Source organism: Ascaphus truei, chromosome 1 (assembly GCF_040206685.1).
Source record: "Ascaphus truei isolate aAscTru1 chromosome 1, aAscTru1.hap1, whole genome shotgun sequence".
NCBI classification, from domain to species: domain Eukaryota; kingdom Metazoa; phylum Chordata; class Amphibia; order Anura; family Ascaphidae; genus Ascaphus; species Ascaphus truei.
In genome coordinates, this window is record NC_134483.1 from 331043632 (window position 1) to 331057269 (window position 13638).

Consider the following 13638-nt stretch of genomic DNA (forward strand, 5'->3'; position numbering starts at 1 on the left):
AATTATTTGCAAGTTACACTGGAGGAGATATCTGGTTTGCATAGGGAAACCCTGGTGAGTTCTAGGGGGTCAGAGAGAAAAGGGAGGGACACTAGTACAAATTCCACAAGTAAAAATTCTATTAGTGAGAATCCTTATATACCACTGTTTATTTCACAATACAGTAGGAGTAGCATTCAAATTAAGACGATTTTACGTAGACACTGGAATGTACTACAAATGGATCCCTCACTGAAAGATTGTCTCCAAACGGGCCCTAAGTGTGTATTTAGGCGAGCTAAGACTATAGCAGGATTTGTATCCCCTAGTGACATCTTCAAAGATGATCTAAAGAGGAGGGATTTTTCTACAAAGGGTTCTTATCAATGTGGAGCTTGTAGTGTGTGTAGATATATGGCACCCTCCAAAAGTTTTTCATCCAACAGTCCACAAAGGAGATTCAAGATTGACAGTTTTCTTAATTGTAATTCCAATTTTGTTATATATTTACTCTCCTGTGGCTGTGGGATGAAATATGTGGGTAGAACCACAAGAATGTTAAGATTGAGGATACAGGAATGTGCCAGGCTCATTAAGAAGGGTGACCTGATACATCCAGTGGCGAAACATTTTACTGAATGTCGAAATGGAGGAATTGATAACTTTAGTTTCTTAGCCATTGATAAAATCACACCCAGAGAACGAGGGGGTGATACAATCAAATTTTTGGATCGTATGGAATCCAAATGGATTTTCTTGTTGAATATCAAATCCCCTCACGGTATTAATGTGGAATGGAATCTGGTTCATTTTCTTGGAGAATAAAGGAATTAAGAGAGTTCATTTATTGCATTTAGACAAATATATAGGACTCAAAGGGACCTTTTGCATACACTTATTTAGGATTTAGATTTATTTATCATGTTATTATATGTACATGTTTATGTATATGTTTATGCATATCTTGTAGAAAAAAACTTTAAGAATTAATATTGGATATACAGATGTCGTTATTAATACTTTAAACATCAATAGAAGAATTAGTACCCCTTTGTTCATATATAGAAGAAGGATAGTAAAAGTTGGGTTATAAAGGTCTAAGTCTCAATCATATAATATGTTTTTATAATATATTCATGCTTAACAATTTTCTATTATTGTATGACATGATATATATTTTTCTTATGTCCATACTCTCATGTCTATGTTTATCTCCTTAATTGAGGGGTTTGTTGGTTTGGTGGATTCAGAATTAATTAAGTAATTAACAATTTTTGAGAAATTATAAGAAATTACAAAATTACAAATAATTATACAAATAGATATTGATTTATCTTTATTATATAAAATCAATATATCTACTGCACAGTTTCTAAAGGAGGTTTTCTGGTATATGTCTGTTTGTTATGGTTTTTAAATTTCACATATTGTATACACATAAGTAATAGTAGGATTAATGATCTGTTTTGTTAATAAAGTTGTTATGTCTTTGTATTCCCCCTTTTTGCGCCCAGCAACAGATGACGTCTTGGGGGCGTGCTCATCCTTTGGGGCATATCCCCATTGGCTCTTGGGTTCCTGCAGGCGGGACTTCCTTTCTCCGGGCTCAGGCAATGAATATCATTAGAGAGAGACGTGGAGCCTGGGACCGGCGCTGGCCTCGTGGGGCCGCCCCTGGTGATGACGTGGAGAGCAGGGAGGAGAGGTGCGTCTCCACGCTCACTGGGGGAATGGCGCCAGGGGGGTAAGTGCCATGCTAAGTGATGTTGCCTCCGCGATGATGTCTTGCGCGAAGTAGGGCGGAGATTGGTTGTCAGCCTGTCTGGATGCTCCGGAGGACTCGTGGGCGGGCCCAACGAGTGAGTGACGTCATCACGCATTGTGGGCGTGCCGACGTCATCAGCTGTGGCACGAAAACAGGGAGTTATTAGGTGTATATAACGGTAGTTATGTCTGTACAGCACATACTCCTTGATAAAGTGTATCTTTACACGAAACGCGTAGGAGGGTGTTAACCTCCACTTTTAATGGATCGAATAAAGAAGAATTTTTAAACACATCTGTTTGGGACCCACTCTTGGCGGTGCGCTAGTTTCTTCCCTTTACATTACATAGAAATACAACACTCCCCGATAAACGCTGTGTGTATGTGTGTCAGTGTCTTTCCCTTTAGCCACCCAATACTGCATCTGTAGGCCTGTGTAATGGTGCAGCACACTGTTGGAGCTCTTATCTACTGTAGTAGTATAGCAAGCCTGTACTTCGCCAAACGCTTCAGTACCCCTTTATTTGATTTCCGCTGAGGTTCCCCTCTGACAGTGTTCGTCCATCTGGCTGCTCTCCAATGGGTGCTCAGTTAAGCCCCATTCGCCTGATTGGCCGCACTAGCTCCAGCCAGCATCCACTAACTCTGGTGGATTGTTGACTGGTTCCGGGTCACTCACAGTCAGGCCTGAGATCCCTCAGGCTGTAGCAACTCTGCCCCCACGTGCTCCGCCAGTCTCTCTTAAAATCTCCTCTTTCCCTAAGTCCCTCCTTCTCAAGGGTCCATTTTCATTGGCCGCTGCCATGTACCTCATAAGAACAAAAAATGTGTGACAAGCGCTCAATTCAGAAGTACAATAACTATATATATATATATATATATATATATATATATATATATATATATATATATATATATACACACAGTGTTCGACAAACCTATACATTTTCTCGCCCATGGCGAGTGGATTTAACCCCCGGGCGAGTAAATATTGGCCCAAGCAGCACACGTTTGGTACTAGGTGGCGAGTAGATTTTTTTTTGTGTGGCGAGTAGATTTTTTGGTGATTTGTCAACCACTGTATATACACACTGTATTAAATTGTAACAAAGTGATGATATAATATTAAAGTGCTCAAATTGGTGATAAAAATAATGCAGCTCAGAACCCTTAAAAGAAGCTGGTCTGGAGTCCTCTTCAATGAAGCGTGGATATAGGGATGTTTGGCGACCGCAGAATCACCACCACATTAAAAAAATATTTTAAAAAGCTGTGTGTACTGCGCATAGTAAGTGAAACTTCTTTGTTTTTTCGTCACAGAAATTGTATTTGTGATGGTGATATTTTTAATTAAAAATCACAACACAATTTCACTTCCAAAACACAAAGAAGTTTGACCGCATGTTTTAGCTATTTGCACGTCTATATTTATAGTAACTGAATTATTTGTGCCTGCGTGTGTCAGTCAGTGTGTGTGTGTGTGTGTGTGTGTGTATCTCTCTGTGGTGTGTATGTCTCTCTCTGTGTCCTACACCTCCCCCCCTCATCCTGACCTCCCCCCACCCCGGCGGAGCTACGAACACGGGGGACTCTGTCTGAGTCTCCTCCCCCCAGCGGAGCTGCGGGCTGTGTTTCCTGCAGAAGCCAGCCCCCCCAGCGGAGGTACGGGACATGGGAGGTGCTCGGCAGCTCACTGGGGTGTGTGCGTCAGTCTGTGTGTGTGTGTGTGTGTGTGTCAGTCAGTGTGTGTGTGTGTGTGTGTGTCAGTCAGTGTGTGTCAGTCAATTTGTCAGTCAGTGTGTGTGTGTGTGTGTGTGTGTCAGTCAGTGTGTGTGTCAGTCAGTATGTGTCATTCAGTGTGCACGTGTCTGTCAGTCACTGTTTGTATGTGTATCAGTCAGAGTGTATGTATCTGTGTCAGTCAGTGTGTGTCAGTCATTGTGCATGTGTATGTCAGTCAGTGTGTGCTTGTGTCAGTCAGTGTATGTGTCTCTCTCTGTGTGTGTGGTGTGTATGTCTCTGTGTCCTGCCCCCTCTCCTGACTCCCCCTACCCCTGGTGGAGCTGCGGACATGGCTGTGTGTCCTGCTGCAGCCAGCCCCCCGGCGGAGGCACGGCACCACGGTAACGCTTGCGCGTGCTCAGCACTCTCCCCCCCCCCCTCTGGTATTGCTGCGAGGGACGCAGCGCACTCAAACACCCTGAGTGCTGTCTGCTGATTCCCGTGCCAACGGTATTGTATGCTTATTTATTTGATATGCTCGTGCACCTACGGTATATTGCAACAATTGGAGTGCCGGCTGTTCACACACATATATCAACTAAAATTAGAAGAGCACAGAGACAACTCTCATAGAGGCAGCGCAGGCTCCAGAGTGAGGCACAGACACGCAGTCCAAGCACACGGTGGGGTCCTAGAGGCCCACAAGGTGGTTCTTGCTATACCTGATCGGGTTTTATGTCTACTGCAGTAAATACAAATGTGAGTGCAATTGTTTACCACTTATTTTTGTTCTATTTTTGTGGAATAAATCGTATACACTATGAGAGCTGTCTCTGTGCTCTTCTATTTCTAGTTGAAGTGAATTTACAGAAGGTTGAGAATATCTCTCTGAAGAAAGCAGCAACAGGACTTCTCCTATACCTATGATTGTTCCCTATCGAGACTGGACATTTTTTATGTGAAATATATATTATATATATATTATTTTTTTCATGATAGGATTATGCTAGGACTTTATTCTCTGGATTGTCCTATATGTCTCTATACCTGACTCACTAGTTGTTTTTATGCCTTTTAAACTTTTATTATTTCGAGATATATATATATATATATATTTAGTTTTTTCCCAAGCAGAAGCCTAACTAGCTCTGTGACGGAGAATGTTGTAAAAATGTATATGCTCTCTCACCCTCCTATTTAATATATTAAGATTAGGATAATACACAGTTAACAATACAGTAACTTCTACTCAAAAGTCAATGCATTAGATGCTAACTATGCTTTACCCAGCTTCTCACACTATCAAAGAGGGGCTTCTACTTTCCCTCTGTCTCCCTTTCTCTCTGTGCCAGTCTGTCGCCCTCAATTAATAAACACTCCCCAGTCATTTTCCGTGAAAGAAACAGAAGAAAAACATGTGAATTTACAAACCAGTACCTCTAGAACTAGGACCAGGTGTTAATGATACTTCCCACGTCACATAGGCTATCATTGATTTCCCTCACTGTAGGAATGGGTGGACCTGAAATTGCAATGGAATCCAAAAGACTACGGGGGGATTACTTCCATCCGAGTCCCTTCCGAGTCACTGTGGCTTCCTGACATTGTTCTGTTTGAAAAGTAAGGATTTATAGATTTTCTTTTAGCATGCCTACCATATGTGGGATGAAAATGTAACCATCATGCTTGTAATTCAGGTTAAAACATGTTTGGTAACATCTGGTAGTTTAAATATGTATTATTCCCCATAGGTTGTAAGAGATGATGATGGTAAAATACTTTGCATTTTTACGTCTCATTTTGCCCAATCTTAGTGTTACCATTTATCTATCAAAAGAGTCGCATAGTAGTAATACGGCCGTCTCTGATATGTGGGAGCCTTATGTGGGATATGTGGGAACACCTGTGACATGGACTTAATGGGTCGGTCTATAAACAAAAATAGAGGTGGCCCTCTGCACTGGTTACAGGGTTGGCACTCTGAACACACTGGATTATTCTAAGTTACGATGCGTTTTAACATATATGATGGTCTTTATCTTTAAGAGAATCACAGATTTTTTTATTATGAAAAAATTGCATTCATGTATTGTCAGAATTTTTACACATCACATTCAAGGGAGCAGCAGTACAAGATCCATAGGCCCCATAGGGGTTGGTATTGTGAGCAGTCTGAATTGAAGAGTCACTTTTCCTTTTTCCTCTGCCTTGGCTGGGAGCCCCACAATGTCCCTCTCATAGCACCCCTTCTATTACCTTTTACAACAGAACAATGATGTCTTTCACTGTCTGTGTATTACATGCTTCGATGCATCATCAAAAGCTGAAATTATCCCAGAAGATTATTAGAGGTTCTACTTGCCGGGAACCATCTGTGCCACGTTTATATGTGACCAGCATAAAAATCAGCTTCCTTCAGGATCAATATAGCTAATAAATAATTAGACTTTAACGTCTTAAAGATTTAATCAGCCGTTAAGTCATTAGTGGCCATTTACTTGAAAAGTTGTAAATAGCTGTAACATTTTAGTGAACAAAACACTTAAACTGTTACTTGTTTTTTTTCAGCGCGGATGGACGTTTTGAAGGAGCCCTCATGACAAAAGCTATAATAAAATTTGATGGAACAGTATTGTGGACTCCACCAGCCAGTTACAAAAGTTCCTGCACAATGGATGTGACTTTTTTCCCGTTTGACCTGCAGAATTGCTCGATGAAATTCGGATCGTGGACGTATGATGGGAATATGGTTGATCTCGTACTGCTGGATGAAAATGTAGACAGGAAGGACTTCTTTGATAACGGAGAATGGGAAATCATAAACGCCACAGGCTTGAAAGGAATGAGAAAAGATGGACTTTACTCCTATCCATTCATCACGTATTCCTTTGTTATGAGACGCCTTCCCTTGTTTTATACACTTTTCCTAATAGTCCCTTGCCTTGGACTGTCTTTCCTGACTGTTCTCGTGTTTTATTTGCCATCCGATGAAGGAGAGAAGCTGTCGCTTTCCACCTCTGTTTTGGTTTCACTTACGGTTTTCCTACTTGTCATTGAAGAAATTATTCCTTCCTCTTCAAAGGTAATACCACTGATTGGAGAGTACCTCTTATTCATCATGATATTCGTTACCTTATCAATAATTGTGACGGTCTTTGTCATTAATGTTCACCACCGTTCCTCTGCAACGTATCATCCGATGGCTCCCTGGGTGAAAGGACTTTTCCTGCAAAAGCTTCCTAAGCTACTTTGTATGAAAGGACACGTTGATCGCTTCTCCTTCTTGGATTCGGAAAGCAGCGTCCCGCCTGCAAAATCGAAGGTTTCCGGCAAACGGAAACAGATTCAGGCAAACGCTGGAGAGAAAGTCTTAATCGCCTTCTTGGAAAAGGCAGCCGATTCCATTAAATATATATCAAACCATGTAAAGAAGGAGCATTTTATTAGACAGGTGAGTAAGAAGAACACTTTGCTTGTGACAATTGTGTATATTACAGCATAAGCATACAGGTCATTAAAGACATTGGAATTACAGATGTAGCAAAGGTTATTGTACCCAGTGGCACGCTGTAGTGGGATGTCCTGTGATATTCTGCGCTATCACTGCCGTTGAATCCTGTGATATTCTGCGCTATCACTGCCGTTGAATCCTGTGATATTCTGCGCTATCACTGCCGTTGAATCCTGTGATATTCTGCGCTATCACTGCCGTTGAATCCTGTGATATTCTGCGCTATCACTGCCGTTGAATCCTGTGCTATGAGGGTTGCAAATAGCTGGGCTACATCTGTACAACGTATAAATGAGATGCAAACGCTTGAAATAGTATTTGATTATCTTACACATTTAGCGTTTACACAATGCAGTAAAGTGTTTAATCTTCCTATCTGACCTTTATTTGACGGCATTTAAATATATTCAGTTATTTCTCTGTTTAATGTGCTATTTAACATCCAATGGCGCATGCAATGCTTTTCTTATTTGTTTGTTGACTTGACCTTTTCCGTTGGTGCCAGGCAAGTCCCTCCTCTTTCACAAATGCCTCATAAGTTTGTTTGAGGAGGTACCCGGGCGCTATCTCTGTGTAGCTTATCTGATGTGCAGAAGTATAAAAAGAGTGGTGTAATACTGCCCGTAAATGGTTTTCGAGTGGTATCCTCTTGTGACTCGGAACCCCAGCAGGATCTATCCAGGACCCTTATAGGTAATGAATACAAAAAGGATGGGGGAGCACAATGGTTGGAAACAGGCAGTGTTATAGAACTAGTAATTGCTCTTTAAGGTGAAGCAGTTATATCCTGAGCGAGTGTGTTGGCTCAGGTGTCTAATATCTAATTGGAAAGCTAGGCACACATGGGTATATGTGTGTTGGTGTGAAGGTGAAATAAAATAAAAGTATATAAAACTTACACGGCCTTGTGTAAGCCCAGTCACATCAGGGTTTCTTTGGGAGTCCCGTATGCTTCTGATGAGGCTTTTCTTCTTACGATGCGGGTTCTTCTTCTTGATGTATCGGCCACTTGCTTCGTTGGTTCACAGTGCCACTCCAGGGGGATTTCCTCTCGTATAAATAGAAAGGAGGATAGGGTTAACACATATAATTATATATACGTCAATGAGGGGAGGGATGGTGTGTTTTATGGACCACCAAAAAATTGTTTAGCACTCACACGGACTAGTGTGAGTGTAATCCTATCTTGGTATCTTGTTCACTTATAGGTGTTGCCCTATCAAGTAATGAAAGGGTGGGGTATAAGGGTATTAGTGGTAAATATAACACAATACTCACACGGGCCAGTGTGAGTACACACTCTTAGCGGTATCTTGCTCTTCTGTTCCAGTTGTAAGTGGTGGTGAAGATGGGGTTAATATATAAAAGACACTAATGTCTAGAGGGTTAAAAACACTAACTTTAATGAAACATAGAAAATAAAATAAAAACAAACACAGAATACAATTCTGTGGAAGGTGAATGCAAGGGGTAGACAGTGTGGTGTTTAGTTGTAGGGAGTCTCTCTCTTCCGCGTCCGGATGGAGAGCTGCAACTGCACCTCCGCCTCCTCTGTAATGTGCTTTAAAATGTTCCAGGTAAAGAGCAACGCGTTTCGTCCAAGTACTGGACTTCCTCAGGCTCTGTAGATGTTGTCCTGCTGTTCCCAGCCTCTTTTATACATAAAAGAGGCTGGGAACAGCAGGACAACATCTACAGAGCCTGAGGAAGTCCAGTACTTGGACGAAACGCGTTGCTCTTTACCTGGAACATTTTAAAGCACATTACAGAGGAGGCGGAGGTGCAGTTGCAGCTCTCCATCCGGACGCGGAAGAGAGAGACTCCCTACAACTAAACACCACACTGTCTACCCCTTGCATTCACCTTCCACAGAATTGTATTCTGTGTTTGTTTTTATTTTATTTTCTATGTTTCATTAAAGTTAGTGTTTTTAACCCTCTAGACATTAGTGTCTTTTATATATTAACCCCATCTTCACCACCACTTACAACTGGAACAGAAGAGCAAGATACCGCTAAGAGTGTGTACTCACACTGGCCCGTGTGAGTATTGTGTTATATTTACCACTAATACCCTTATACCCCACCCTTTCATTACTTGATAGGGCAACACCTATAAGTGAACAAGATACCAAGATAGGATTACACTCACACTAGTCCGTGTGAGTGCTAAACAATTTTTTGGTGGTCCATAAAACACACCATCCCTCCCCTCATTGACGTATATATAATTATATGTGTTAACCCTATCCTCCTTTCTATTTATACGAGAGGAAATCCCCCTGGAGTGGCACTGTGAACCAACGAAGCAAGTGGCCGATACATCAAGAAGAAGAACCCGCATCGTAAGAAGAAAAGCCTCATCAGAAGCATACGGGACTCCCAAAGAAACCCTGATGTGACTGGGCTTACACAAGGCCGTGTAAGTTTTATATACTTTTATTTTATTTCACCTTCACACCAACACACATATACCCATGTGTGCCTAGCTTTCCAATTAGATATTAGACACCTGAGCCAACACACTCGCTCAGGATATAACTGCTTCACCTTAAAGAGCAATTACTAGTTCTATAACACTGCCTGTTTCCAACCATTGTGCTCCCCCATCCTTTTTGTATTCACAAATGCCTCATAGTAAGCAAAGAAGGGTGTGTAGCCGTGTTGGTCCTTTCTTCTACGTAGTAATAAAGGAGGGAGCGGGAATAGGAGGTATGATACCTTGTATTGGGCCAACAAGTAGTTGAAATGTTACAAGTTTTCGTCCCGATGAAAGACTCAGAGATTCGAAGTCTTGTAACATTTCAATTACGTGTTGGTCCAATAAAAGGTATCATACCACCTACTCCCTCTTCCTCCTTTGTAACTAATGCCTCATAAAAGGATGTAGTGAATAATAGGTGAGGACAGAAAGAGGACACAATACAGAATGAGACTTGCACCCTATTCCAAATGCTTTGGAATATAACTCAGTAAGGGAAACTATACAAGAAACACATAAATCGCCCAGCTGGTCACTTCATTATTAAGTGACCTAATTATTAATGATTATGTGTATGAGACAAGACTCTAGGACCTGTGACAAATACTTTCCCCATTGTGCCTTATTCCTGCACGTCGTTGTCTTAGTGATTACAGCGGTGGTTCCAGGAGAACACCACCTGGTTCCTCCATACCACATGGAATCGACACTGAATTTCCCCCACCCAGTGAATGTGGCTCACGCAATTTAACAGAGCATAATGTAGAAACGTAGTGAATCCTCGGTGGAGATATGTGGAGCACTGCATACAGGGGGTGACATTTTTTTTTGACAAAGGGCATTTTTCACCCAAAACGCGTCAGAGTTCTTTTTACCCCACCATGTTTTTGTCTGTCTCCCATGTTTAGCCCAATAAATTGTTTTGTTTTTTAACCGAGCTTGTGGGTGTGCCGTACCCCTCATTTTTTCACCCCTGTATGCAGTGCTCCACATCTCTCCACCGAGGATTCTACTATCAATACTATTCCATGCTGGATGCACACACCTGGAGCCAACAGTACTTCAACGCGTGAGTAATATTACCCCATGGAGGTGTTTTGTATCTGTGCTTAAAACACAATTATTACCACTTTACTCTAAGTAGTTTTCTACTATAACTGTGGTGGTCAAAGGGTTATTAGAATAGCTCTAAAGGCTTGATCTTTCCCAATTACGCCATAAATCCCACTTAGAGATTTAAGCCCTTATGTTGGCAACAACTATTATTTGAGTTATATGTTTGGTAATCAGTGTCAATTATGATTGCTCATGGTATTTACTACATGCTCCAATTACTCCATTTCTGTGGTTTGCTCCAATTAAGGGACATCAAGATAAGCTTTATGATATCATGTTCAATGATCTGCTGCACTGATCCAGGACTTGACTGTTCAAACTTTTCTCTAATGTAGAAACGTGTTGTGTCTCAAACACCAAGAATAACCATGTCAATGTCAGGATGGCTTTGATCGTATTGCAGGGAATAGATTACATTTGTATGTGCAATATGTGTCTGAGTAGCTGATAAAAAAAAACGTGTGTACAGTAATTTATTATTTTTTGAACGATTTATTATGGTAAAAGTGACCTGAGATGTCGACCTTTTTGTTTCATACAGGTTGTGCAAGACTGGAAATTTGTTGCTCAAGTTCTTGATCGCATCTTCCTTTGGTTGTTCCTGACGGTGTCTATATTAGGCTCGGTTCTCATATTCACCCCTGCTGTACAGGCATGGCTCAACAGCTACAAAGTCTAATCCTGATCTCCAGAAAGCACAGGGAATAAAATAGAAAAATACATTGGGGCTTTTACATGCTAAACCGTGTTTTTGCTCAAGCTGAAATGTAGCCATCAGTCGTAAACCCTTTCAGTGCCAGAGGGTCGTGCCACTCCACAGCCAGGGACCCTCCAGCACTTCCACATCACCGCTCTTCGGGGTGATCACGTGATGAGTTCTCAGTTCCTGGGCGTTGGGCCAAATGTGATGGGGAGAGGGAGCCACCCAGCCCCTTTCAGTGAGGTGAAGGATCATGGACAACTCCTAAAAAAAACTAGCAGAGACCAATGACATTGTGTAGGGGCCCCCAGAGTGCCATTTTTCTTGATGTACACTGTACGCCATTAGGGCACTGAATGGGTTAATTTGGCATGCACCCCTTTAGCCTAGATCCCTTTTTTGCATTAAAAGCACACACCTGACTGGTTAAGGGATGGAACGCTAATGCTATATGCGATAAAACAAGTTATTGATAGTAATATCAAGTGGCTGCTAGAGGAACGCTGTAGCTGTTGATGGACTAATAAAGATAGACGTATTAACGGCATGTATAAGTCACAGCCTTTCTTCTTACCAATTCTTATTCATTTCTGTATCCAATGTACAATATGAAAATATCAATAAAAGCATTGTTTAAAAAAAAAATAGCACATACCTGGTAAGAGTGGGCAGGTTCACGGGTATGAAATTGAAACTGAAGTTTGTACAGATTTTTGCGTTAATCTTCGGAACAAATCTGAGCAAAAACCCAAGAAGGAGTTATCCTGACACTTTTTTTTTTTAAAGTACGTATTTAGTAAACTGGGCAAATGTTTGCAAAAATATTGATGTTTGAAAAAAGGTTGGCCAAATATTGAAAAAAAAAAAATTGTGATTTTTTTTTTTTTTTTTTTAGCTTTTTGCATATTTTTATATAAATCCAAAACAAAAAAGGCAATAAAGTTCCAGCAAAACCAAAAAACACATTTTAAGACACCAGTGAAAATTCCCATCCTTAAAGCAGAAATGCTGGCATCATCATTTTTTTTTGTTTTACCTTACCTGAACCACGGGCGGCACGGTCGGACTCTGGAGCTCATTGGTGATCCTCCAACAGCCCGGGTATCCTCCGCTGCACAGGAGCGGCCAGCCCGGTTGGATACTGGGCAAATAGGGTAAACGATATGACGGCTTGGCTCAGGGCTTTACTACGGCGGCCAATATAAATGACGAGGCTGTGGCTTCACATTGGTGACTCTGGCGCCCATGTTTATAGCTTTTTTTTTTTGGTCAGAAACCGGCACCCCCCCCAAAATATCTACTAAAGGGGGAGCACCCGATCAGCTTCCGGTGAACTCCCGCTCAGGCAAACTTAAAAAAAAAAAGCAGCTGGGGGCTGCTAATCTAAAATCTGTTTATTAATAAACAAACAATAATCAGTGTACATTTCAGCAGAATTTTAGAACTAGCTTACTATGAAGTTGTTCATTTTGGAACTTGTTCGTGTAAATAAAATGGTTTATTTTCCTCGCCACAAATTTTTTTTTCATCGACACTAACCTTGTTTTGCGGCTTCACAGAATTTCCCCCGCGGGTTGCTGCTTTAGGACTCTCAGGGTTCTGCATAGCAATACCTAACTGGAGGAACTGCAGGCAAACTGCACCAGAAGGAGCAAAGGAAACTGCCTTTGAAAGCTGCAGTGTTGTATTCTGTGATACATCTGGCCCATTCTTTTGTCCAAGAATTGCATCACTTTTGAATGAATGCCCATAGATTTTATGCCGCTTTGAATATTCACATGGCTATGTTGTCACCGGGCAAATATCTTAGGAGGTCCTCAGAGGTCAGAGGACCACAGATCACCTCCAAGAAACTCCCCTCACTTAAGGTAGCACAAAAAAAACATAAATAAACGTACAAAGGAAATAAAAAAAACACGCGCATGGATCTTGCCTTAGTAAAATAATAAGCCAATATAATTTAATAAAATTGTTGTGTATAACAGATGGATTTGTTTCCACTTGCCACAAAATTTACTATGAATTACAGAAGTCTAACTTTGTGTACGTGGCATTTGAAGATTAAAGCAATATGAATAATTTAAGATAAAATGAAAAAAAAAATTGTCCACGTCATTGCATGAAATTAAAGTCAAGTTAAAAAAAAATCATGAGCATAACTCATGATCTCTTTAAATAAAGTATTCATCCCTTCTCTAAAACATCTTTTAGTTCCAACTCGTTGTTAATTGTAAATGGACCTTGTTTGCAAACACATTGAATTCTTGGATGTTTTGAGAAAGAGGAATAAAAAGATCTTGGGAGATTTGTCTTCATACATAAATCAGAGTGAACACTTTCACAAAATAATGACACACAATCAAA

The 13638-nt window shown here is 41.0% G+C and overlaps 1 protein-coding gene across 4 annotated transcripts in view; it reads left to right on the plus strand.

Moving 5' to 3' along the window:
- The window catches only part of CHRNB3 (cholinergic receptor nicotinic beta 3 subunit), a 37800-nt gene extending 25683 nt beyond the window's left edge, over positions 1-12117 (plus strand). For 3 of the 4 annotated variants that reach the window (XM_075607343.1, XM_075607332.1, XM_075607351.1), the window contains 4 exons: positions 4977-5086; positions 6035-6917; positions 10442-10527; positions 11116-12117. In XM_075607343.1, the coding sequence (XP_075463458.1) occupies positions 4977-5086; positions 6035-6917; positions 10442-10527; positions 11116-11179 (1143 nt within the window). In that variant the 3' untranslated portion in view covers positions 11180-12117. The remainder of the gene's footprint in view (positions 1-4976; positions 5087-6034; positions 6918-10441; positions 10528-11115) is intronic. The other variant, XM_075607359.1, reaches the window with a different exon arrangement.
- Positions 12118-13638: the final 1521 nt, after the last annotated feature.